Source organism: Polypterus senegalus, chromosome 13 (assembly GCF_016835505.1).
Source record: "Polypterus senegalus isolate Bchr_013 chromosome 13, ASM1683550v1, whole genome shotgun sequence".
NCBI lineage: Eukaryota > Metazoa > Chordata > Cladistia > Polypteriformes > Polypteridae > Polypterus > Polypterus senegalus.
In genome coordinates this window covers 105,834,801-105,858,667 of record NC_053166.1, presented here as the reverse complement: position 1 = coordinate 105,858,667, position 23,867 = coordinate 105,834,801, and the positions used below count along the sequence as shown (strand labels likewise).

Sequence of the window (23,867 nt, the reverse complement as noted above, 5' to 3'; positions counted from 1 at the left end):
GAGGAGCATCTACTGCAGGTCGCAGCTGTCCTCCGAACACTGGCTAAAGCCGGCCTCCGCATAAACCCCGGAAGTGTTTTTTTGGATTAAAGGAGGCCAAATATTTAGGCTACCTCGTGGGACAAGGACAGGTGCGGCCACAGAGCTCCAAAGTTAAAGACATCTTAGAATGGCCCCGTCCGAGTACCAAGAAACAGGTGCAGGCTTTCTTGGGGCTTGCGGTTACTACCGCCGGTTTGTTCCCGTTTCTCCGAAAGAGCAGCACCCTTGACTGACCTGACAAAAAAGGGCGCTCCCCTATACGTGGTGTGGACCGACAAAGCAGAACACGCGCTCAGTGACCTAAAGAAGGCCCTAACGCCGGCACCTGTGTTACGGACGCCCGATTTTGGGCTCCCGCTTATTCTCCAGACCGACGCTTCGGACACAGGCCTGGGTGCCGTGCTGAGCCAAAGCGTCGATGGTGTCGAGCACCCTGTGATGTACCTTAGCCGGAAACTGATGGACCGGAGAGACGCTGCAGTGGAGAGGGAGGCCTTGGCCATTAAGTGGGCAGTGACCCACCTCCGTTACTACCTGCTGGGTCGCGAATTCGCTCTGGTGACTGATCACGCTGCACTTCAGTGGATGTCCCTACACAAAGAGTGAATCCGCGGGTCACCAGGTGGTTCCTGGACTTACAGCCGTATAAGTTCACTGTCACTTATCGGCGGGCACCCTTCAGGCCAATGCCGATGCCCTCTCTCGTATTCACGACCTCTCGGTTAGGTCCGCCCGACCTGACGGTCCTGGGCTAAGGGGGGGATCGTGTCACGCACGCGCGAGTAGGAGGCCGCGGATTGATTCGATAGCACCTGGGAAACCACTCGCCGCCAGGGAATGGTGGGGTATTAACTTTCTCCCTCTGCTTCCTCATAGAAAGAAAGACCTTCCTGCACCATAGGCCTGGATTGACCGCAGTGCGATACTTCCGCCCTTCCTCCGCCATCTTGCCCTGACGCCATCCTTCCCATCCTCCCTTGCGGTCCTTCCCGCATCCTCCACTTCCGCTCCTCCCCAATAAAATGGCGCGACGCCAGGAGTGGCGTCGCGCATATGAACTATTTTGTTTATAATTTTGACCAGTTTTTGTTTGTGTTTACAATATACGGGGCCGGAAAACCCCAACCCTTGCTACTGTCTCCTCGGTCCTTTACAATATATATATATATATATATATATATATATATATATACATATATATATATATATATATATATACACATATAATATATATATATATATACACATACATACATACACACACACATATATAAACATATATATATACATATACATACATATCTACATATATAGGTAAACATAGGTATTAGGATGAAATCCTTGGACCCATTGTCAGACCCTACACTGGTGCAGTAGGTCCTGGTTTCCTCCTAATGCACGACAATGCCCGGCCTCATGTGGCAAAAGTATGCAGGCAGTACCTGGAGGATGAAGGAATTGAAACAATTGAATGGCCTTCACGATCCCCTGACTTAAACCCAATAGAACATCTGTGGGACATTATGTTTCGTCCATTAGGGCCGCCAGGTTGCTCCTCAGACTGTACAACAGCTCAGGGATGCCCTCATACAGATCTGGGAGGAAATGCACACAAGACACCATCCGTCGTCTCATTAGGAGCATGCCCCGACGTTGTCAAGCATGTATACAAGCTCGTGGGGGCCACACAAGATATTGAAAAGCATTTTGAGTAGCAGAAATTAAGTTTTTGAAAAAATGGACTAGCCTGCCACATCTTCATTTCACTCCGATTTTAGGGTGTCTACACAATTGAGCCCTCTGTAGGCATAAAAGTTTTATTTCCATTAAAAGACTTGGCATCCTTTTGTTCCTAAGACATTGCCCTGTCGTTATTTGTATAGATATCCAACTTCATATTGAGATCTGATGTATCTAATGTGTTTCTTTAAAGTGTTCCTTTAATTTTTGTGAGCAGTGTATATATGTATGTGTATATGTATGTATGTGTATATATATATATATATATATATATATATATATACACATACATACATACAGTGGTGTGAAAAACTATTTGCCCCCTTCCTGATTTCTTATTCTTTAGCATGTTTGTCGCACAAAATGTTTCTGATCATCAAACACATTTAACCATTAGTCAAATATAACACAAGTAAATACAAAATGCAGTTTTTAAACGATGGTTTTATTATTTAGGGAGAAAAAAAATCCAAACCTACATGGCCCTGTGTGAAAAAGTAATTGCCCCCTTGTTAAAAAATAACCTAACGTGGTGTATCACACCTGAGTTCAATTTCGTAGCCACCCCCAGGCCTGATTACTGCCACACCTGTTTCAATCAAGAAATCACTTAAATAGGAGCTGCCTGACACAGAGAAGTAGACCAAAAGCACCTCAAAAGCTAGACATCATGCCAAGATCCAAAGAAATTCAGGAACAAATGAGAACAGAAGTAATTGAGATCTATCAGTCTGGTAAAGGTTATAAAGCCATTTCTAAAGCTTTGGGACTCCAGCGAACCACAGTGAGAGCCATTATCCACAAACGGCAAAAACATGGAACAGTGGTGAACCTTCCCAGGAGTGGCCGGCCGACCAAAATTACCCCAAGAGCGCAGAGACGACTCATCCGAGAGGTCACAAAGACCCCAGGACAACGCCAAAAAACTGCAGGCCTCACTTGCCTCAATTAAGGTCAGTGTTCACGACTCCACCATAAGAAAGAGACTGGGCAAAAATGGCATGCATGGCAGATTTCCAAGACGCAAACCACTGTTAAGCAAAAAGAACATTAGGGCTCGTTTCAATTTTGCTAAGAAACATCTCAATGATTGCCAAGACTTTTGGGAAAATACCTTGTGGACTGATGAGACAAAAGTTGAACTTTTTGGAAGGCAAATGTCCCGTTACATCTGGCATAAAAGAAAGAAAAAGAACATCATACCAACAGTAAAATATGGTGGTGGTAGTGTGATGGTCTGGGGTTGTTTTGCTGCTTCAGGACCTGGAAGGCTTGCTGTGATAGATGGAACCATGAATTCTACTGTCTACCAAAAATCCTGAAGGAGAATGTCCGCCATCTGTTCACAACTCAAGCTGAAGCGATCTTGGGTGCTGCAACAGGACAATGACCCAAAACACACCAGCAAATCCACCTCTGAATGGCTGAAGAAAAGCAAAATGAAGACTTTGGAGTGACCTAGTCAAAGTCCTGACCTGAATCTAATTGAGATGCTATGGCATGACCTTAAAAAGGCGGTTCATGCTAGAAAACCCTGAAATAAAGCTGAATTACAACAATTCTGCAAAGATGAGAGGGCCAAAATTCCTCCAGAGCGCTGTAAAAGACTCATTGCAAGTTATCGCAAACGCTTGATTGCAGTTATTGCTGCTAAGGGTGGCCCAACCAGTTATTAGGTTCAGGGGGCAATTACTTTTTCACACATGGCAATGTAGGTTTGGATTTTTTTTCTCCCTAAATAATAAAAACCATCATTTAAAAACTGCATTTTGTGTTTACTTGTGTTATATCTGACTAATGGGTAAAGAAATCAGGAAGGGGGCAAATAGTTTTTCACACCACGGGGTATATATATCTATATCTATATCTATATCTATATATCTATATATCTATATATATATATATATATATATATATATATATATATATATATATATATATATATATACATACCGATCTACATACTCTCAAATAGACAAGCCACACGCCGTGGCGCAAAGCGCTGACATCCGAGGTTCGATTCCCGAGAGGGGATGCTCTGAGTATATACGCGCGCTTCCCGATTCATTTTACCCTCGCATCCCCTTGGTTTGAGACGTATGAAAAAATATGCGGTTAACGCAGAATCATGTTACGTTATTTTTAAAATGTTTCCTTTTCTTAGCACAAGCACAGCTGAGAAGCTTCGATGCATGTACTCCATAACGTGTTAAAAAATAACGCATTTAATCACACTTTCAATTTCAAGCAAAGGGGAACTTTTGTCAATGCATGATTTCCTGGTACATCGACAGTACTACCGCTCCCTATACGCAGAGTACGCAGTCTGCGTAGGGCACCAACTCCCAGGGGGGCACCATCCCAGCTGCTCAAAAAAATCATTTTTATATATTATAATAATAAATTAATATTAATAATATACATATACAAATAAACAAAAATATAAACGTATATATTGCATTTTACGGTGAACGAGAGTAGGTTAAGCACACGTGATGACGCTACGCCTCACCTCTGTTACGGCTGACTATTTGGCCAAAAATTATAATAATTGAACAATATGCCTGCTCCTGGAAAGAGACATCAACAGTCGGGCACTGAGAAACGAAAGAAAAAAAAAAGCCCAAGATGAAGCCCGTGCATATAACCAAATCTCTGGATTGCTCTGTGCACAGAAGTGACGCTCCCTGTAACTGTTGCCTCTGCTGAGCGAAGTTTTTCTAAAATGAAGCTCATCAAAACGTACTTGCGCTCATCTATGGCACAAGAGCGCATCAGTGGTCTGGCAATTGTCAGCATCAACTCTGAATTGGCAAAGGCTTTATCATATGAAGAGCTCATTTACGACTTTGCTTCAAGAAAAAGCAGAAGTGTGCCTTTGTAAATTTTGAACTTTGGAAAGCTCCAGCAGATGACAGTGTTGATTTTATTTCAGTTTATTATTGTTTATTTTATTTATTATAAATGTTTTATTTAAAGTGTAATTTTAGTTTGTATTTTTTGCTGTAGAGCTACAATTGTAATTTATAAATGATACAATTTATTTATGTATTTACTTTTATTTGAATAAAGTTCTATTTTGGCCCCTATAGTAGGTGTTTTTTTATTATTTTATTTTTACTCCGTAATATTTGGGGGAGGGGGCGCAAAAGTAAATTTCTGCTTAGGGCACACATTTGGCCAGCAGCGGCCCTGTACATCGATTACATTGATGCACACATCAGAGCTACAAAAATGTTACAGTCAGAATAAAGCGCGTTCCTACGACTGATCGGAGGAAAATTTCATTTCAAGAGACTACCCGACGGAAGCATTGATAAAAGAATGGTTTTCTGCACACTGAAAAGCAAGCAAAATTAGATGCATTACAGAAAGCGGACTTTGTGGCTCTTACTGGGGATCATTGGACTTCCGTGACTGTTAGTAATTCTAATTACATCTAATTACAAAATATTCAATGATCACACTGTTTTAGCCTAATGTACAAAATAATTTTGGCTAAGGTTACTCAGAGTTTAAAGATGAAGCTGGTCAAATTACCTTTCATGTTTCTGACTTATTTTTTTAAAAATAAAAACTACACTTTATGTTGAAATTTTGGTTATTATTATTTAAAGACAACACCATTCTGAAAATGTACTTAAAGTACTTAAAATACCACTTTATTTTTAAGTCTGCCCAATTTTAGCCAGGGATGATATTTTTGTTTCTGTTTTGAATTGAAATGCTGTTTAAAAGCATTTTTTTTTTTCAGAAATTAAAAGAGCTTGAGTTTACAATATTCATGTCCATGTCTATTATTTGATTCTGTCGCCCACTAAAACCCTTTTAAATTAAAAAAAAACATTTGCAATTTGGGGCAAATTTTCATGTGTGATTACATACGATTAATCAAGATTAATTATTACACAGCCTCTAATTAATTAGATTAATTTTTTTAATCAAGTCCCACCCCTAATATATATATATATATATATATGTATATACAGTATATATGTAGATATGTATATGTATATACAGTGGTACCTTGAGATACGAGTGCCCTAACGTGCGAGTTTTTTGAGATACGAGCTGTCACTAAGTTGATTTTTTGCCTTGAGTTACGAGCCAAAATTCGAAATACGAGCCATCAAAGAGCTTGTCGCCGCACATTCAGAGGAACTGACGACAGAGGAGTTGATGGAACTATAGACGCGACAACATACAGAGGTTCTGCAGGAGATCCGTATCGCGGAGGAGGTTACCTCATAAAGTGAGATAAAGGAAGTGTTTGCAATTTGGGAAAAAGTTTCGAATTTTAAAGAAAAGAAGCACACTGAAAAAATTACAACTGATCGCGCAGCGGCTCTATTTATTGACACTTGCCTAATTGGACTGGTTTTTATCGAAAACCCCTGCAGATGTGACACCGAGGCTGTCTAAAAGGCACTTAAAAATTTTGGTCCAAAATGATGACATGAGACCCTGTGAGGCAGGGATTTGATTGCAGCAATCGCTGGTTGGATCTTGCCCTGGAAACATTTTGGACAGTTTTAAGTGAGACAGATGTGCTCGATATATAATTATGAGTTGAATAATTTTATGCTTTGCACATATGGAGTTCGAGTGAATTCTCTGCATTGCTTCCTTACACTTAATCCCATTGTCATCTTGGATCTTTGAAAGGGAGGGATTGATTTATAAGTAAGTTGTTCAGTTTCTTTAGTTGACAAGAGGTTGAGTTCTGAATGCAGAGCCTGCCTTTTCCTATGAAAAGCCTCACTTGGGCGCCTGGCATGTTCTTCATCCTTTCTAGTAATTTCGCTTCTTAGCTCTGACACTTTCTTGGGTTCTAATTTATTCCTGAGGGAAAGATATGAAATAATCTGTCCTCTTAAGAAGGCCTTGAGAGTTTCCCATAGTATTCCTGCAGAGACCTCTGAGGATGAATTTGTTTCTAGGAAGAAACTGATTTGTTTGGATATAAATTATGTACAGTTCTCGTCTGCTAATAGTAGTGTGTTAAGATGCCATCTGTGAGGTAAGCATGTGGGGCATAATGATTTTAGCTCCAAGATCAGAGGTGCATGGTCGGAAAAAACAACAGCGTCGTACTTGTAAGATTTAATCGTAGGCAAGAAGTTATTATCTAGAAAGAAATAATCAATTCTTGAGTAGCGATGATGTACTAGTGAGTAGAAAGAATATGTTCTTGAGTTTGGGTTTAGAAATCTCCAGGGATCTGATAAGTTGTGGTCAGTTACAAACTGTGCAATTGTCTTTGCAGTGTTAGATGTCATCCCCCCCTGTGACAGGAGTCCTATCTAAGAGTGGATTTAAAACACAATTAAAGTCCCCAGCCATTATAATGTTATGAGAGTTCACATTGGGAATGGATGCAAATACATTTTGCATAAATTTCTTATCATCATAATTGGGTGCATAAACATTTATCAAAATCATTTTACAGTTAAATAAGTTGCCCATGACAATTACATATCTCCCTTCAGGATCAGATAATACTTCTGATGCTACAAATGAGACTATTCTATGTATGAGAATTACCACACTTCTAGTTTTCTTTGTAAAGGTACAATTGAATATTTGGCCAGTCCAGTCTTTTTGCAGCTGGAACTGATCCTTGCTTAGTAAGTGGGTCTCCTGTAAAAATACTATTTTAGCGTTTAAGCCTGTTAGGTGAGAGAATACTTTCTTTCTCTTTAATTTGTGACTCAGTCCTTTAACATTTCAGCTCACAAAGTTAGCTGTCCCATCATGGAGACATTAATTCTAAATTTTTTATGTAATTTTATAGTCTTAACTGGAAGTGAGATGGCATTAACCATTGTTACATTGGTAGTTATAATTATAAGGATTAAAAGGATAGATTAGATATAGCCTGCTCTCTTTCTCTACCCCCCTTATTCCCCCACCCCCCATTTTGCCTCCCCACGTGAGGCTGGACCCAACTTCACAAAGTCCCGGTCCTCTGACATACCTAGACAGACCACGTACAAAACAAAAAGCCACCACCCCTCCCCCCGCAGTGGCATTTGAGGATTAAAAAAAAAAAAAAAAGAGATATCCATTGCTGATAAAGTCTAAATACTATATGCCTAAAATATAATCATTAACAGACTATAAGCTTAAAATATAATATTCACAATCTTAAAGTATTAAGATAATAAAATAATAAACCCAGGGAATGGTGTTAAAAAGTGGTCCAGGATAAGCATAGTAAATCCTAATGCAATAATAACAATAACAAAAAACCAAGGTATGATGTTAAACAGTCTCCTTTAAGGTAGTGCAAAAAAAAAAAAAACTACTTTCACTTCTTCCACACACACACATCTATAACTTTAATTAACACAAAAAGCATCCGAGTAGAGAAAAGGATGTATAAGTATAATACCTGTATCATTACAAGTGGATCAGACAGCAGGTGATATCTCCTTGCTGTGCCATGACAGGATGCAACTCACTATTGTGTTTCAAAAAAGTGTCAGGATCAGCTTCCTTAATTCCTTTCCTGCTTCCTCCTTGCTGGAGAAGTCATAGTATTGGCCTTGAAAATCCACTTTCAGTTTTGCAGGATACAAGAGGCTGTATTTGATATCAGCTTTCCGTAACTGCTGTTTAATGTTGTAGAAGGCTGTACATTTAGCAGCTATTGAGGGTGAGAAGTCAGGGAAAATATGAATGTGGTTATTTTCAAATATAATCTCTTGCTTGTGTCTGCTAAGTGCCATCACATCAAGCTTACATAGTAATCTCTCAAACCGGACAATAAAAGACCTAGGTTTAAAGGTATTTGATCCGCGTATGCGATAAGCTGCTGCTAGCTTGGTATCTGATTTAAAGTCCTCTCCAATAATTTTTGAGAATAGTTCAACTGAGAATTTCACTGGGCTTGGAGTAGACCTTCAATTCTAATATTATTCCTTTTGCCTCCATCTTCCAGAGCCGCAAGTCTGTTTTTTGCATTTGGAATTCGCAGCTGTAGCTTTTCCATCAGCGTTGCCAATTGTTCCGCTGTTTAAATTCGAGCCGTGAATGTCTGTTTCACGCCATCCAGCTTATAATGAAGTTCTCTCAGTTTAGACGTATTTTCTTGAATGTGTTCCTTAATTTTCCCCAGCATACCTTTAAAGGTCGCATCAAAGCAATTATATAGACGCATTTCCAGGTCTTTATTATCCTGCCGTAGCTCCAGCCACAGCTTCTCGTTTGCCTTAAACAAGTCACTTCTTTCTTTCTTCATATTCCTTTGAATGTCTTTCTTAAGCTCACTCATGGCCATGGCCAATGTTGTGATCATTTCCTTCAGTTCGGACAAACTGTTTCAGCTTTCGTGCTCCGTGGGTGAAGTGGCAGCCCCAGTTACAGCTGATGCTTCAGGTTCGCGAGGAGTATATGATAGCACAGACTGCAAGGCCATTTCTAGTTTCAGGTGTACTTCTGGAATCGGCAAGCTATCGTGACCTGCATCACTTGCACCTTTGCTCCCATTTTCGCTCTCGACTGAAGAGGATACATTAGAGCGGGGTTCTGGGAAGTCTATGCATTCGCCTGCCTGTTCCAGGTCAGTCTCTGAGAGGCCGTACCTCGCACTTGGGCTTGATGTCTGTCTAGACTTGGATGTAGCTTTAAGTTTCCTTTCCGGTTCTTTCTGACCCCCTTTCTTGTTACTCTTGTTTATATAGTAATGGAAACTCCTCGGGTCGAGTAAATGCAGGATACCACAATATAATAAGAAATAAGTGAAACATAAAGCCGCTACTAACGAAGCTCCGCTTCAGACATCCATAATCCATAACGGATGAGACCAACTGTATTTAATTTGAAAAGCAACAGGGGCGCAGTGGTGCTCTAACAAAGAATGCTGGCAGTTGCCTGGTATATACTAAATGTGTAAGCCCGTGCTGTTTGAAGCATGAAAGTATTTAAACCGTTAGAACTACTCTGGGCATCTCTCTGCTAGAAGGATTGATGTTGCCAAAGTGCTTGCATCATTTGTGTATTAGCAGCTAAGCGACAGTCTTTCTTAGGAGGTTAATACATATATATACACATATATATTCACACACACATTATATATATATATATATATATATATATATATATATATATATATATATATATATATATATAAAATAGATATATAGATATCCCTCCTCTTCTGAATGCAATACTCTAAAAAAAAAATGCCATTCTTCACCTACCCCTCAATCATGTGAGCAAGGATGTTCCATAAAACATTTAAGAGAAGCTAGTCCCTCTAAAATCATTCAACTAACAAGCCCCGAATATATATTTCATAGTGACAGTGAGTTGGAGCAGATCAGAAAACATTACTTTGAACTGCAGCTTATAGCAAAAGAGGGGCATTGTATTCTTTCAAAGGATCTTCACAGTAGATTAATTAGAAATACAGTGACCAACATAGTGCCCATACTGAGGACAACAACAAGGGAAGACAAATATACCTACAAACATGAGGTTTCTTCAATAGCAAAACGTACGTCAAGTATTATCCAATGCTACGTGCAGCTCAAGTTCAAAATTCATGTGTAAATAACTAGTTTTTATAGGGGTTTTAGACTGAGCAGTCACACCTTTTATTCATTTGCACATTTTTTAAGAGTGTAATCTCATTACAGGAACCTATGTTTAAACAACTCCTGAAAAGGCTACAGAATATTCACATACCTCAGAAGCGACAGGGCTGTATGCCTCAGACAAATAAAAAGATGTCTTAGGGTCACCACTGACAAGCCTGATGTTGCTGAAGTCGAGAATTCAGGCGAGGCCGATTCTGCAGCATCATCGGGGAATTCTATTGCTTCAGTGACGCTTGTTAACGTGTCACCTTCTAGTCGTACCCAAGAAGTTACAGCAGAGAAAGAATGTGAACCATCTGGTAAGTGCACAATACAGATGGTCATATCCCATCTTAGTTCTGACTGTTTAGAAAACACAACTGATTTGATTATTCATTTATATGTTTTTGCAGTTGTTAACACTACAAAACACTACAGTACCTTTACAAGAAGCCAAAGCCAAATAAATCTGCAGATCATGAATTTAATGCACAGAGGTCATTTATAGATTCTATGGGAGGCTTACCCATGCTTTAAAGAACTGGATCATGTAAGTACATAAAACACAGACATTTGACTGAAATATTTTTGAAAATGGTTTCTTAAAACAAAATATGTGCTGACTTAGAGTGTGCTTATTTTATAGGTAATGGATGAAATGCGTTGTATTCTTAGCTGAAATAATCTTAACTACATCACAGAAGTTAAGAGTAAATGGACCAGTTTTTATGGAAAAGCACAGTTTTATGGTGTAATGAAGAAGATCCTGAAGCCTCCACTTATGCACGATGAGGGTAAAATTGGTCATACATATTTTATTCAAACTCATTTTATAGTTAGTTATGCACTTTACTCAGTGTTTTAGCATGATAGGCCTTAATGAAAATCAAATTGAAGCTGTTTAAAGTTATGATATTTTGCAGTTGATGCTCAAAGGGTTGTACTTTTTATGCCATTTTTCCATTAAGACCAAATCTATATTATAGTAAGCCAAACTTTGAGAAATTTTCATGCAAAATATTATTGTTGCTATCTTTGCCACTAACTGTTAATTTGTGAATTCCAGGTCCCCTTTTCTTCATTGTATTAGATAGTTGTACTTTGTTATTCTGAAATAATTTTTTCCCTTTAATTATGTTTTTAAAAAGCCATTTATTAGCATTGTAAATAGTTTTGTCTAGCATCTTTTTAAGACACAACAGAATAATAAACTGACTGACACTATCCTTTATTAGGTATAAATAATGAAGGAATATTTTAAAGAATACTTAAAACTTTAAATATGACCTATGTAAGGTTCATTTAAATTGTTCATTCATGTTATACGTCGTAGCATATTAGTAGGTAAAAAAAATACCAGACATCATATAATTTTTGTTATAAATCATTCTTAATTTAAAGCTTGTTGTAAGTTGTTGTTTTCATTAAAAGGAGAATGTTTGAGTTATATTAGAACATAATGCAAAAGATATTTAATAGGAATTATGTTCTTTTCATTAGTGAAAAATGCCATCGCCACATTTAGAGTTCTGCCATCCATGTTTCCTTCACTTGCTCTACCCCCAAAAAAGTTGGGAAACAAAACATATGCATTAGTTCATGGCTTTAAGGTAAAACTTTGCATTTTTACTTTGTTTAAAGGAAAAATAAAGACAGTTACTGCAATTCTATCCATCTGTGACTGACAGTAATCTTCAGGGTTGTTTTTAATGTTAGCTACAGGAATGACATTATACATTAAACGGTTTGAATAAAAGGGCTCAACAGAATATAGCAATCTTCAATTTTTAGTGATTTCTTTGCTATTTCAGTTACAAGCTGTGTATAACTGTTTTTGTTAAAATTAGCACATTGATTTAGTATTATAAACAGGTACTGTAAATGTATAATAAATATGTATAGGACTACAGAGGATAAAATAAATTAAGTCTGCTTTCTTTGTTGGTTTTTGTTTGTCTTGAAGACCTCCGACAATCCTGATGCCTTTCTACAGCAAAGTCCGACCACTGACTAGCACCGTCCTTATTGTGAACCAAGATAACTGCATGCTGGGTATTGGAAGTGAGCCTGTGACAACTTTCCCTCAAGAAATGTTGCAGTAAGGTATCATGTACCTTATGGCATACTATTATGCACTACATCTAACATATCCTAAGTGCCTTACTGCTGTCCTCTCTGCAATTCAAATTGAAATATTACTGGACACAATTCATGAAAAGGATGTAACTGCATCATACAGGAAAGCCTTAGCTGAATGGAAACAGTTTATTGGTCAGTAATCACTGAGGCACTACTTAAGCCTGGCCAACATAATCAACTTGATACATTTTGAAGCAAAAAGATTGGTTAAGTGTAACTGTAAATTAGGTAAAGTGTGATTTAGAAACCATTAATAGAAATTGTACACATTTAAAATAATGTGAAGGGAAAATACAAATATGCTAGAAGAAAAATTGTTTGAGCCAAATATAGAACAGGAAATGTATATCTATGACGTACTTTATATAATTACCATAATATTTGAAGATTAATTATAAAGAATTAGATGTTTTTGTGGATTTTAACATGCTAGGTTGTATTTTCTTTGTCCTGTTTTTTGGCAAAGTTACCACTGTTAAAATTTTGCAAGTTTATGTTATCTATTTCTGACTGAGTTGTGACAAGATGAGAGCCCTGAACTACAATGTACAAAAATTATGTGAATATTACTTTTGTGTTATATACAAGGTAATCTTCCTGTGTCAACTAATTTTCATGTGCTTATTTTTTTCTCTGTTTCTGTATTGTAAACACAGCAGTAGTGCTATGGGATACTGATGTAATACTTAAATAAAGAGCAGTGCTAATGATTATGTCTTTATTATTTTATGTATTTAGGAAGCCAACATATATCAGGAAACTGTATCTTAATTATGTGTCTTGAATGTAGCAATAAATTCTTAATTCAAACCTCTGCTAAAATATTTGGTTTCAATTTGAAATGAAGACCATCCTAAAATGAGAGCACTGTGCTACTTTTACTTTATTCTTTTGTAGGTGGACTGAAATTTGTTGTATATATCATGCAAAATAGTTTAGTTTGTGTTGAAATGAACTAATTTTAGGATTTTTTTAAAAAATCCAAGTTAATATATCTCGCCCCATTGGCATATAATTTTGCTTATTTCAAGCATTTATTTCTTAATAATCATATTTTTTCTTATTCTGTGATTTTTATAAAATAAATTTTCCTGTTTTAAGATGTATGCTCTGAGATTAAATATTGGACTATTTATTTCAAGATAAGCTAACTTATTTCAAGTAACACGACTTTCATTCTCCACTGGTATTAAGGATTTTCCACTTATATTAGAGAACAGTCAAGCAAAATGACACCTTTTATTGGCTAACTAAAAGGATTACAATATGCAAGCTTGAGGCAACTCAGGCCTCTTCTCCAGGCATGATGTAATGTAATATATATATATATATATATATATATATATATATATATATATATATATATATATATATATATATATATATATATATATATATATATATAAAATAACCAGTTATATTAGTGATTTATTTTCTTGTTACTCGGCCTTCATTTTTCAGTGTGCTAAAATTAAGAATGCAAAACAACTGAATTAAAAATTATTTTCTAACATTCAGTGTATTTCCACTGTAGAAAGTCTAATCTCAATTAATTTGTTCTAAAAAACAGCATTTTCTACTTATCTCAAACCTTTGAACACCTATCAGAGCTTTCTTATTTCTAGACTGGAACTAACTTATTTTAAGATGTCTTGGCAAGTAAAATTATCTTGCTGCATGGACAGATAATTTCACTAATATTAAGTCATTTTCAGTGAACAAGACAAACAAATGTAATAGAAAAAGAGAAGTTTTTACCTGACCCGGAAGTGCTAGATAATCACATGGACTGAGGGCTCAGAAACACTTCCGGGTCAAGGATTATAAAGGACTATGGGAGATCCCAGACAATTGAGCTGAGTTGGGAGGCAGGGTGGCTAAGCATCTGGGAGATTGGAGGATTGTTTATTATTGGATTATTGTATTGTTTATTGAAGTATAGGGGAGGTGGAGGTGCTTTGTGCACTTATTTATAACAATAAATATTATTATTGGACTTTTACTTGGTGTCTGACGAGTGGTCTGAGGGTTCAAGGGAGCGAGAGAGCCCTTAATCTATTACAGCATATATTCTAACTGAAAGTATAAATACACTCTGAGGCATTTAAGTTCAGAGTTTTTAGGATAAGGTGTTTCACTAATAAGAACAGAGGTATGATTTTGCAAGCAGCTTATCTATGAATTCTGTCAATGCTTTTTCGTGTGCCATATGTGGCAGAGTGAAAAGCAGGGGGGCAGGAAAAAAGCTTGGGGAATAAGAGACCTGTTTTAGATGCATGATCTTAGACAAACGAGACTGGGACAGGGCCAAGTAGGAAGTAAGCTATGTAAAATCCGATGATGAAGGCAAGGAAGAGAGCAAATGAGAGAGAGCCAACGAGAGTTAACCAGTACACAGAACAGATAATAACTGACCAAAGACGAGCAGACCAGAGAGAAGGAGGAATTGAAACTTGTAACTTGAGACGTGTAACAATAAGATTAGACAACACCTAAGACACTGAATATTTATATCTAACAGGTTATATGGTTTGTACAGCCACATTTCTGTTTTGCTTTTGTTCCTGGCGCTACCTATTTGATGATAATATTTAAAGATTAATTTTTAACTGTGTTTTCCTGCTTGCTTTATTACTGCTTTTCACCAGTTTGTCATCAAAGTTTGAGAAACTGAGTTCTTTTCCCAGTTAGGTCAGTCAGAATGAGAGAGACTGAACACTCCCAATACAGAAGCTACAGAAACAGTCATTTCTGTGTAAAGTCTGAAGATTGTACATTATAATCTTGGATGCAAAATGCATTTTCACAAAAGAACCCTTTGGACAAAAATAGACATTCTAGGTTGGTATTTCCCATTAATCCTTTTCTCATCTAAATTTTACTAAATATTTTCAGATTAAAGTTTAAGCAGTATGCCAAATAAATACTGTTATGCTACTTGGTAAATTATTCAATGTATCAAACGTTATCTATGTAAAGAATAACACAACACTTGTTCAAAATATATTCTTAATGTTGTTGAAAAAGTACATTTTAATGCAACAACAGGCATACACCCTGCTATCCTATTTGTAGTTTTAAAAATTTCTATCAAGTTACCTCTTAATCTTTAAAATAATATTTAGATCATCACTTCTTTTTAAATTAGAAAAAGCTATTAGAATAACATTTTTATAAAAAAATTTTTAGATCAGTCCTTTTTTTTATATAGTGTTCTTCAATGAATTCAGGCTCGGGGCACTGTATCAAGTTCACAAAGTATAACTTAAAAGTATATAAATTATTAATTACATAATTCACACACATCCATTAAAGATACAGATTATTTAAAACACAATAAAGCAAAGTAATTTCATGTTGTAAAAGGATCCTAACAATAAATACCCTTTAATGTTATCTTTGAGATTGTAATCAAAAAAACCCTGAATAACCTAAGGACACATACTATAATAGCAGAGACTATCTGACTGCATTTGCAAATGCATAACCACAATTTCTCCTTCTACTTTTGTGTTTTTCATATTTAAATGAGATAACAAAATACAATAAATGAAAAGATTCATTATACCTAGTTATTCAACTGAAGTATTAGTCATGATGCTTCCTGGATATTGACTGCATTGATAAAGACAGAGATACACTTCCTGCAAATATTTATGAATAAAAATTGATCATTTTCATTTGTCAGTGTTTTCAAAATAGATCAATAATGTTAGTAACCTCTATCTAATTGAGTAAGGTGAATGCCAAATGTGACCGGCTGTTATAATAAGTTTGTTATAACTGTGTCACTGTATCGGTTTTAGATCTTTTTATATGTATTTTTCATTATTTTTCTGTGTAACATGCCATAAAGAGCTGAGCCAGATTTAGCATAGAGTGTCAGCATTCAGAATTGCTGGGCCAAGCAAAGCATAAAGACAGAAAGGGACAGCTGGAAGGCTGTGTTGTAAACCCTAAAAAGGACTAAGTGTTATTTGAACCGACTGTTTGATGTTCAGCACGAAATTGTCTGCCTTGTTTGGAAATGTAATGGGAGCTTGGTCCTGTAGAAAACAATATATAAGAAGCTGGAGCTTTGCCAACTTTGAGAAACTGTGTGGGTGAAAGAAATTGGTCCAAAATCCACCTCCATTGTGACAAAAAAAGAGCAGTTTCTACACGATTGAGTCCCCAAAAGAAGTCCTCGGTGAAATGAAACTGGCCTGTTTTTCCTGTCTGTACAGCAATGTAAGCCGCATTAAACAAGCTAAGTATATTCTGTCTTTTCTGTGACTTTGTCGCCGCCTATCGCTGAAAAGAGGGATATCGTCGTTATTATTTATAATTATTTAAATATAGTGGAACCTCGGTTTGCGAGCATAATTCGTTCCGGAAACATGCTCACAATCCAAAACACTCGTATATCAAAGCAAATTTCCCCATAAGAAATAATGGAAACTCAGATGATTCGTTCCACAACCCAAAACTATTCATATAAAAATGATTAAGACAAAATATAAAGTAAAATACATAATACAAATTAACCTGCACTTTACCTTTAAAAAGAATCATGGCTGGTGTGAGTTTCTAAACTCATGTGGGATTCCACCCAACAGGAAGATACGCGGAAGAGTGTCCCAAAGCAATCGCAGTCTCCCAGCGCTGTAGCAGTTCGCCGTATAAGCGCATCCAAAAAGATCGCAGACATGCTATAAGCGCCTGTCGTCAATGGGTCATACAAGGAACATTATAAAGATCCCGCTGCAATAAATAACAGCGCTGTTGCTGTTTCAAGCTGAATAAAACTAGTGTTAAAGTACTGAGACTCAGCTTCGTGTTTTGGGGAGCAAGATGGGGACTCGCACTTCACAGCGCACACAGTCACAATGCTGTAGTAAACAGAGAGACACGCTGGGCGAGCGAGATAAGGAGAGAGAGAGAGAGACACGCTGTAAACAGAGAGACGCGCTGGGCGAGCAAGCAAGCAAGATAAGGAGAGAGAGAGGTGCTGGGCAAGCGAGCGAGATAAGGAGAGAGAAGAACCATCAGCTCAGTTGTGATCACATGACGCTCAGCAGACAAAATGTATCCATACTGCTCGTATTGCAAGACATCACTCATTTATCAAGTCAAAATTTATTAAAAATTTTTGCTCGTCTTGCAAAACACTCGTAAACCAAGTTACTCATAAACCGAGGTTCCACTGTATAGGTTTATTAAAACGCCGCAATATAAAAGAACATATTTCCAAGGAGCCAACACTCCCATCGGAAACACCGGCAAAACTCAAAGGGTCAAAAGCTACACAGGGATACATTTGTAACTTTGTAAGTCAGCCAGAACCAAATGTTTGCTTTAATAGGTGAAATATGAATGTGTGATTACTACAATTTTATTTGTGTGAAGGGGTACAGTTTAAACAGTTCATATCACAAGTAACTGTGAGTAATTTGCACAAAATTAAAAGCTTTGCAATTATCATTCAAATGGAGGAATATTTCGGACAAAATTAAATAAATGAATAAATCTGCAAGTAAATAAAAAGAACTGTGGTAGGTTAGCATAAATAAATGTGTTATGAAATGTGAGCGCAAGTAAACAAATGTGTCACATGTTTTTTGTTGCTTATTTATTTTATCTGTAATATTCCTATAAATTCATCTTGAAATACAGCTTGAAATAAAACTGCCATTTTCCCTCCTCAAAGTTGAGAAGGTGGACACATAATGTGTTTTGATTGCTCATGCCTAAATTCAATATGCCCAAGTGGGAGATGCACGTATGCACAAATTATTAATTAGAAAAATGCTTACTACTGCGAATGAAATGGATTATGCATTTCAGAAAGAAAATGGAAGATTTATCAGAAGAAATTACAGTGCTAGAAGCCCTTTTAAACTACAATATCAATTAAACTTTTTTTGAAATCATCAAAGAACTAGTACAATAGACAAGGCTACATGCCAATTCAGTTGATGAGCGTACCTGTCCTTCCTTTGACATTCCAGCTGAGTCAATGGAACACTTTCTTTTATGCCATTTAAAAGTATGAGAGATTGCAGATCTATATCGTGTATCAGGGAGAGACCCAGTGTGAGATGCGGAGAGCTGCAACTGTTTTACTTAAGACCCTTTGACACAGAAAGCCCAAAGCAACAACAACTAATATTTTGAACTGAATATTTCACCATTGTTTTACAAATCGAAAGTCAGGTGCATGTTTGCAGCTACTTTTTCAAACAACTTTACATCTCTGATTAGAAGCAAACATGATACTTTCTTATCTACCACACTGATCTGTGATATTCAGGTCAGATCAGGTCAGGTCAGGCAGCATGCACTGGTACAGTGTGTTGCAACACCCACCACATGACAAAACAGCTTGCAATCCTGGTTGGTAACCCAGGCAGACACGTGGCCAAGTCCCACCCTCTTGAAATTACCATTTATCTGTAGTAGCCAGGTGTTGTGGGGGTGTCCCCTTGGCCTGGTCCAGCCACTCAGGTCCTCAACAGTGAGGAACCTGCGAGCCAGATCACCCTCGGGGAATTGTGGTACATGGTCATAGTAACTGGCGCTCTCTCACAATGTAGGTAATATGCCTCAATCGGGACTTTAAGTGCAACTGCACATTTAACGCAATGTCAAATCAGCTGTATCCAAGGATTCTCCGAAGAGACACAGTACCAAAGGAGTCAAGTCTCCATCTCAAGTCACTGGATAACATTCATGTCTCGCAACCATATAGCAAAAGAGGAATCACCAGGACTCTAAAGACTTGGACCTTTGTCTTTTTACAAAGATATTGGGAGTGCCACAAACCCTTTTCCAGCGACCTCAAGACTCCCTATTCTCACCCAATCTATCTACTGACTTCATAGGAAGAGTCACCAGAGACATGAATGTCACTGCCAAGGTAAATAAACCTTTCGACAAGGTTGACACTCTCTCCGCTGTCAGAGACACTGCTGATGGCTGTGTTCAGATTTCTCTAAAAAATCTGTCCTCAGAGCCCTCACAACTGTCCTTCTCAGGTCCCGGTACAGACCAAAGTTGCTATCAAGCCATTCCCTGTGACTCTTCTCAATAATATCCAGGTTGCCCTGCAAGATGAAACACCTTCATCTGGAAACACTGGTAACACCAACATAATCCTCAGCAACCTTCAGGGTCTTGTCATAGAAGGTCTCCCACATCACATTCGGATCAGCAGTTGCACCCAAGTCTGCAAGTTCCTCACACAAACTGCATGCAAACTTGTTAGAAACAGCTTGATCTTGGAGACTGGGCAAATCCGGCCTCATTTTCCTAGTAGGTAGTAGCCTACTGGACCTAAGCTGGATGTTCAGAGTAGCAACAACAAGTCTATGGCCAGAATTCAGAAACTTATCACTTCTGTAGACCCTGCAATTTTGTAAGAGCCTCCAGTATCTGCCCACAAGGATGTAATTGATCTCCTTTACCACACCACCAGTATTGGAGTACAAAGTCCAATGATGCAGCTAAGGGCACTGGAACCAGGTTCCAGTGATCTGCAGCCCCTGAACTTTTGGAAAGTCATGGAACATAGAGCCACTTTCACCACAGTCATTGGGATCGACACAACCCTTACAGCCAGACCCGTCAGTGCCAGTGGTTGCACTGAAGTCACCCATGACCATAGGAGTGTCACCTTGTGGGCACACATCAACCACAAAGTGAAGTTGTGAATAAAATGTCTCCTTTACATCACTCACTGCGGTCGGAGCATACACTGAGACAAAAGACAAGGCACCCAGAGAATGCCTTAATCGGAGTCCCATAATACATTCGTTGAAAGGAGTGACATCATACACCATTAGAAGAAGCTGATCTGCCAAAGCAACAGCTGCTCCCTGAATATGACAGCCATCAGAACAACCAGACCAATAAAAGGTGTACCCACCTACAGACATCCGGCCAGTCCCAGGTCTGTGCGCCTCAGAGACTGCCCAAACTGAAACGTGGAGTTTACAAAGTTCTTCCGACAACAGAGAAAGATGATCATCATGCCGGGGAAACAACACGTTCCATGCATTTACCAGTGCTGCAATGGAGAGGGCAATGCCTCAGCATCACACCACTTCCGATCCCCAACAGTGCTGACCCCACTGGCTTTCCAATGGTTTTGACTGTTCTGGGGGATGAGGACCCCAAGGGCTTTCTCCCATCCCCATCATAATGCGAACAGCCTTCCTATTGGGCAGCTGCAGCAGAGCTACACCCGCAAAAGTAGCAGAAACAGAGTCCTGTCTGTCTCAGAGCTGCATGAAGTTTTTTCTTTTTTTTTGTTTTTTTTTACGGTTGCTGGAGTGCCACTCCTGTCACAAACCCCCATAATTTCCCTGCAAGTTGGCGAACCACTTGCAGGGTCAGATGCAATTTAACATTATACCCAGGATGTCATCACCCAGGTGATATTGGCATATGGAAAACCCAAATTATATGTCTCAACCATGAGCAGTGCAACACCAACATTCATCAATCTGTCACTTTCATCTTACCCCATTAGCAAATAAATGAGGATGGTGATGGATAAAAAGGTGCCTCGGTTGCTGGAATGCCGGCAGAGGAAGAGGATAAGGTAACAGAGGAGGCTGAGCAGCACCACCCAGACCATGTGCAACTGGAAGAAGAGATACAGCGAGTAGAAGCCAGCACAGATTGTAGTGAGGTGCTTCAAGTATGAGGGTACACCTGTTAGAGAAAAGATGGATGATGGTGAGTGGATTAAAACTTACAATACAAAATCCTACAGTTTCTTCAGATGACCACCTTAAAAACCAATCAATTGAATGGCTCCAATCAATCAATTAGTCAGGCAGACCAATACTAAAAACTGTGCAGTGCAGCTATGTGCCATAGTTGATTCCTTTGCAATGACCTGGGGCCTCATGTATAACTCTTTGCGTAGAATTCACACTAAAACAAAGCATACGGACAAAATTAGAAATGTGAGAATGCAAAACAAAATTCAGATGCAAAAAAGAAAAAATTCAGATGCATAAAACTGTGTATAAGCAATTTCTATGCACTTTCCCTTTATAAATCCCTATCAACATGAAATTTAATGCACATACACAAACCTACAGCCCCACCCTTACTCCTCTCAGAATTACACCCATTTGAATATGTAAATTAATATACATAGCCCTTTGCATTCAGGGTTTTGTTAAAAGATAATGGCAAACGCACATGTAAAAAAGAAGAATTTCAGTAAATGCGAATTGAAAGTCCTGTTCAGTGAAGTGCAGGCAAGGAAAAACATTATTTGGTAGCTTAGGCAATGGTATAAGCAACAAAAGGAAATTGATGAAGTGACACAGTGTGGTGGAGGCACTCAAAATTTCAAATGCAATGCAGAAAGCTGCATAGTGCCCAAAATAATAAAAAGTGGTCAGATTTTAAAATTGACGTGAAAAGGTAAGTCGCAGCCCACTGTCTGAGTATCAACACCACTGGAGGAGGCAGTAGAATTTCGGGGCTCACACCATTGAGGACAGAGTTTCTGCAGTTATTGGTGTGACACTAATAACCGGCATTTTACCAGCAGGTGAGCGGGACTCTAACATTAATATGAGTGAAGAGGAGTTTTTATTTTTTTTTTGCCTACTATTATCCATTGTTGTGAAAATAATTAGCTTGTTTAATAGGACAAATAAACAGACAACAGATGTGATATTAATTACTGTTTATTCCGTTTCAGATAATATTACAAAACGTGTGCCGGGGATGAGACTCCATGTGATAATCGTGCTGCTGTGCCGAGCACATCGGTACGCACGTACCCCTGCCTCAGAAACTGCCAGGAAACCATCTGGCCACGTGCTGATGGATGTAGTTCTAGAGTTACAAAAAGCAATAGTGGATGCTGTAAGAGATGTGGCCAATGAACTAAGGAATATAAAAGTCTGTACTATGTGATACTGACCACAAATTAAATGAAGTGGTTAAAAAATTAATGCTGGATCTGATTACTTGTTTTTACATTCTGCTAATTACATGCAAATTAAGTTGCAACGTTCTTCAATTTGGCTTATCATTTGGTGGGTCAAGGTCATGTTCGTTAAACCACATCTCTTCGGGTATGGAGAAGCCATGATTGTGTGCCACATTATGCAGCACATTGTAAGCTTGCACAATGCAGCACACTTTCTGTGGACTACAGAGCAGGACTCCACCAATTTTATCCAAGTAGCCCCAACAGTCCTTAAGCTGCCCAATAGTAAGTTCTACCACCACCACCCAAGCTCGAGAATTGAGATCATTATAATGTCACTCTTTTTCATTCATTGGGTTGGAAAGTGGGGTGAGAAACCATGTCGTTAGCAGGTACGTGCTGTCATTTAAGTAATCATGATATATGGTTACAACACACAGATAACATTAAATTTTTAACTAAAGGTCTAATATTAAATGTCTTATCTTACCGAGAAGCCAAACATCAAACATAACACCATTTTCAACTTTGTTTGTTGGAAACTATTTCTCAGATTGTATGAATCATGAGTTAAGCTAGGCCATCTCACCAGAACATTAATAAGATGCATTTTCGCATCACAGATAATTTGCACATTAACAGAATGGAAATTCTATTTACACAAGAAAATTCATTCGCTGAAGATGCCTTTATAGCAATGTGCATGCAAACGACCACACCGATTACATTTGGAGAACCAGACGTTGATGCAAATTGTGCTTTGATGTTTGCCTCTTCAACTACACTGCAAGGATATCTTATATATCTGGATGACAAGCGGATAATACCATCCCAATCAGCTGGCATGGTGAGACTCAGTGATGATTGAGAAATATCTGATCGGTAAGCCAGTTCATTTTGAAAAGCTCCTGTTGCTAAAAACCAGAGGGTGGACAGAACTTGCAAAGGAACAGGTACAGTACAATTCCTCAAAGTCTGCCTTTGTAAATTCGGCCCAAGCACACAGCTCCAAGTAGATAGCTCTTGGAAATCTAAATTGTCTTAAAAGCCAGTCATAATCATGGGACAGGAAATCAGTTCTTCTTCTTTCGGCTGCTCCCTTTAGGGGTTGCCACAGCAGATCATCTTCTTCCATATCTTTTGTTCCGTTACACCCATCACCTGCATGTCCTCTCTCACAAAATCCATAAACCTTCACTTAGGCCTTCCTCTTTTCCTCTTCCTTGGCAGCTCTATCCTTAGCATCCTTCTCCCAATATACCCAGCATCTCTCCTCTGCACATATCCAAACCAACGCAATCTCATTCTCTGACTTTATCTCCCAACCGTCCAACTTGAGCTGACCCTCTAATGTACTCATTTCTAATCCTATCCATCCTCGTCACACCCAATGTAAATCTTAACATCTTTAACTCTGCCACCTC

At 38.2% G+C, this 23,867-nt stretch overlaps 1 protein-coding gene across 5 annotated transcripts in view; it reads right to left on the bottom strand.

The window, feature by feature from the left end:
- Nucleotides 1-23,867, bottom strand: part of LOC120542054 (protein-serine O-palmitoleoyltransferase porcupine-like) — a 138,372-nt gene that overhangs the window by 49,075 nt on the left and 65,430 nt on the right. For all 5 annotated transcript variants that reach the window (XM_039774168.1, XM_039774169.1, XM_039774170.1 and 2 more), the window contains exon 3: nt 21,008-21,200. In XM_039774168.1, the coding sequence (XP_039630102.1) occupies nt 21,008-21,200 (193 nt within the window). The remainder of the gene's footprint in view (nt 1-21,007; nt 21,201-23,867) is intronic.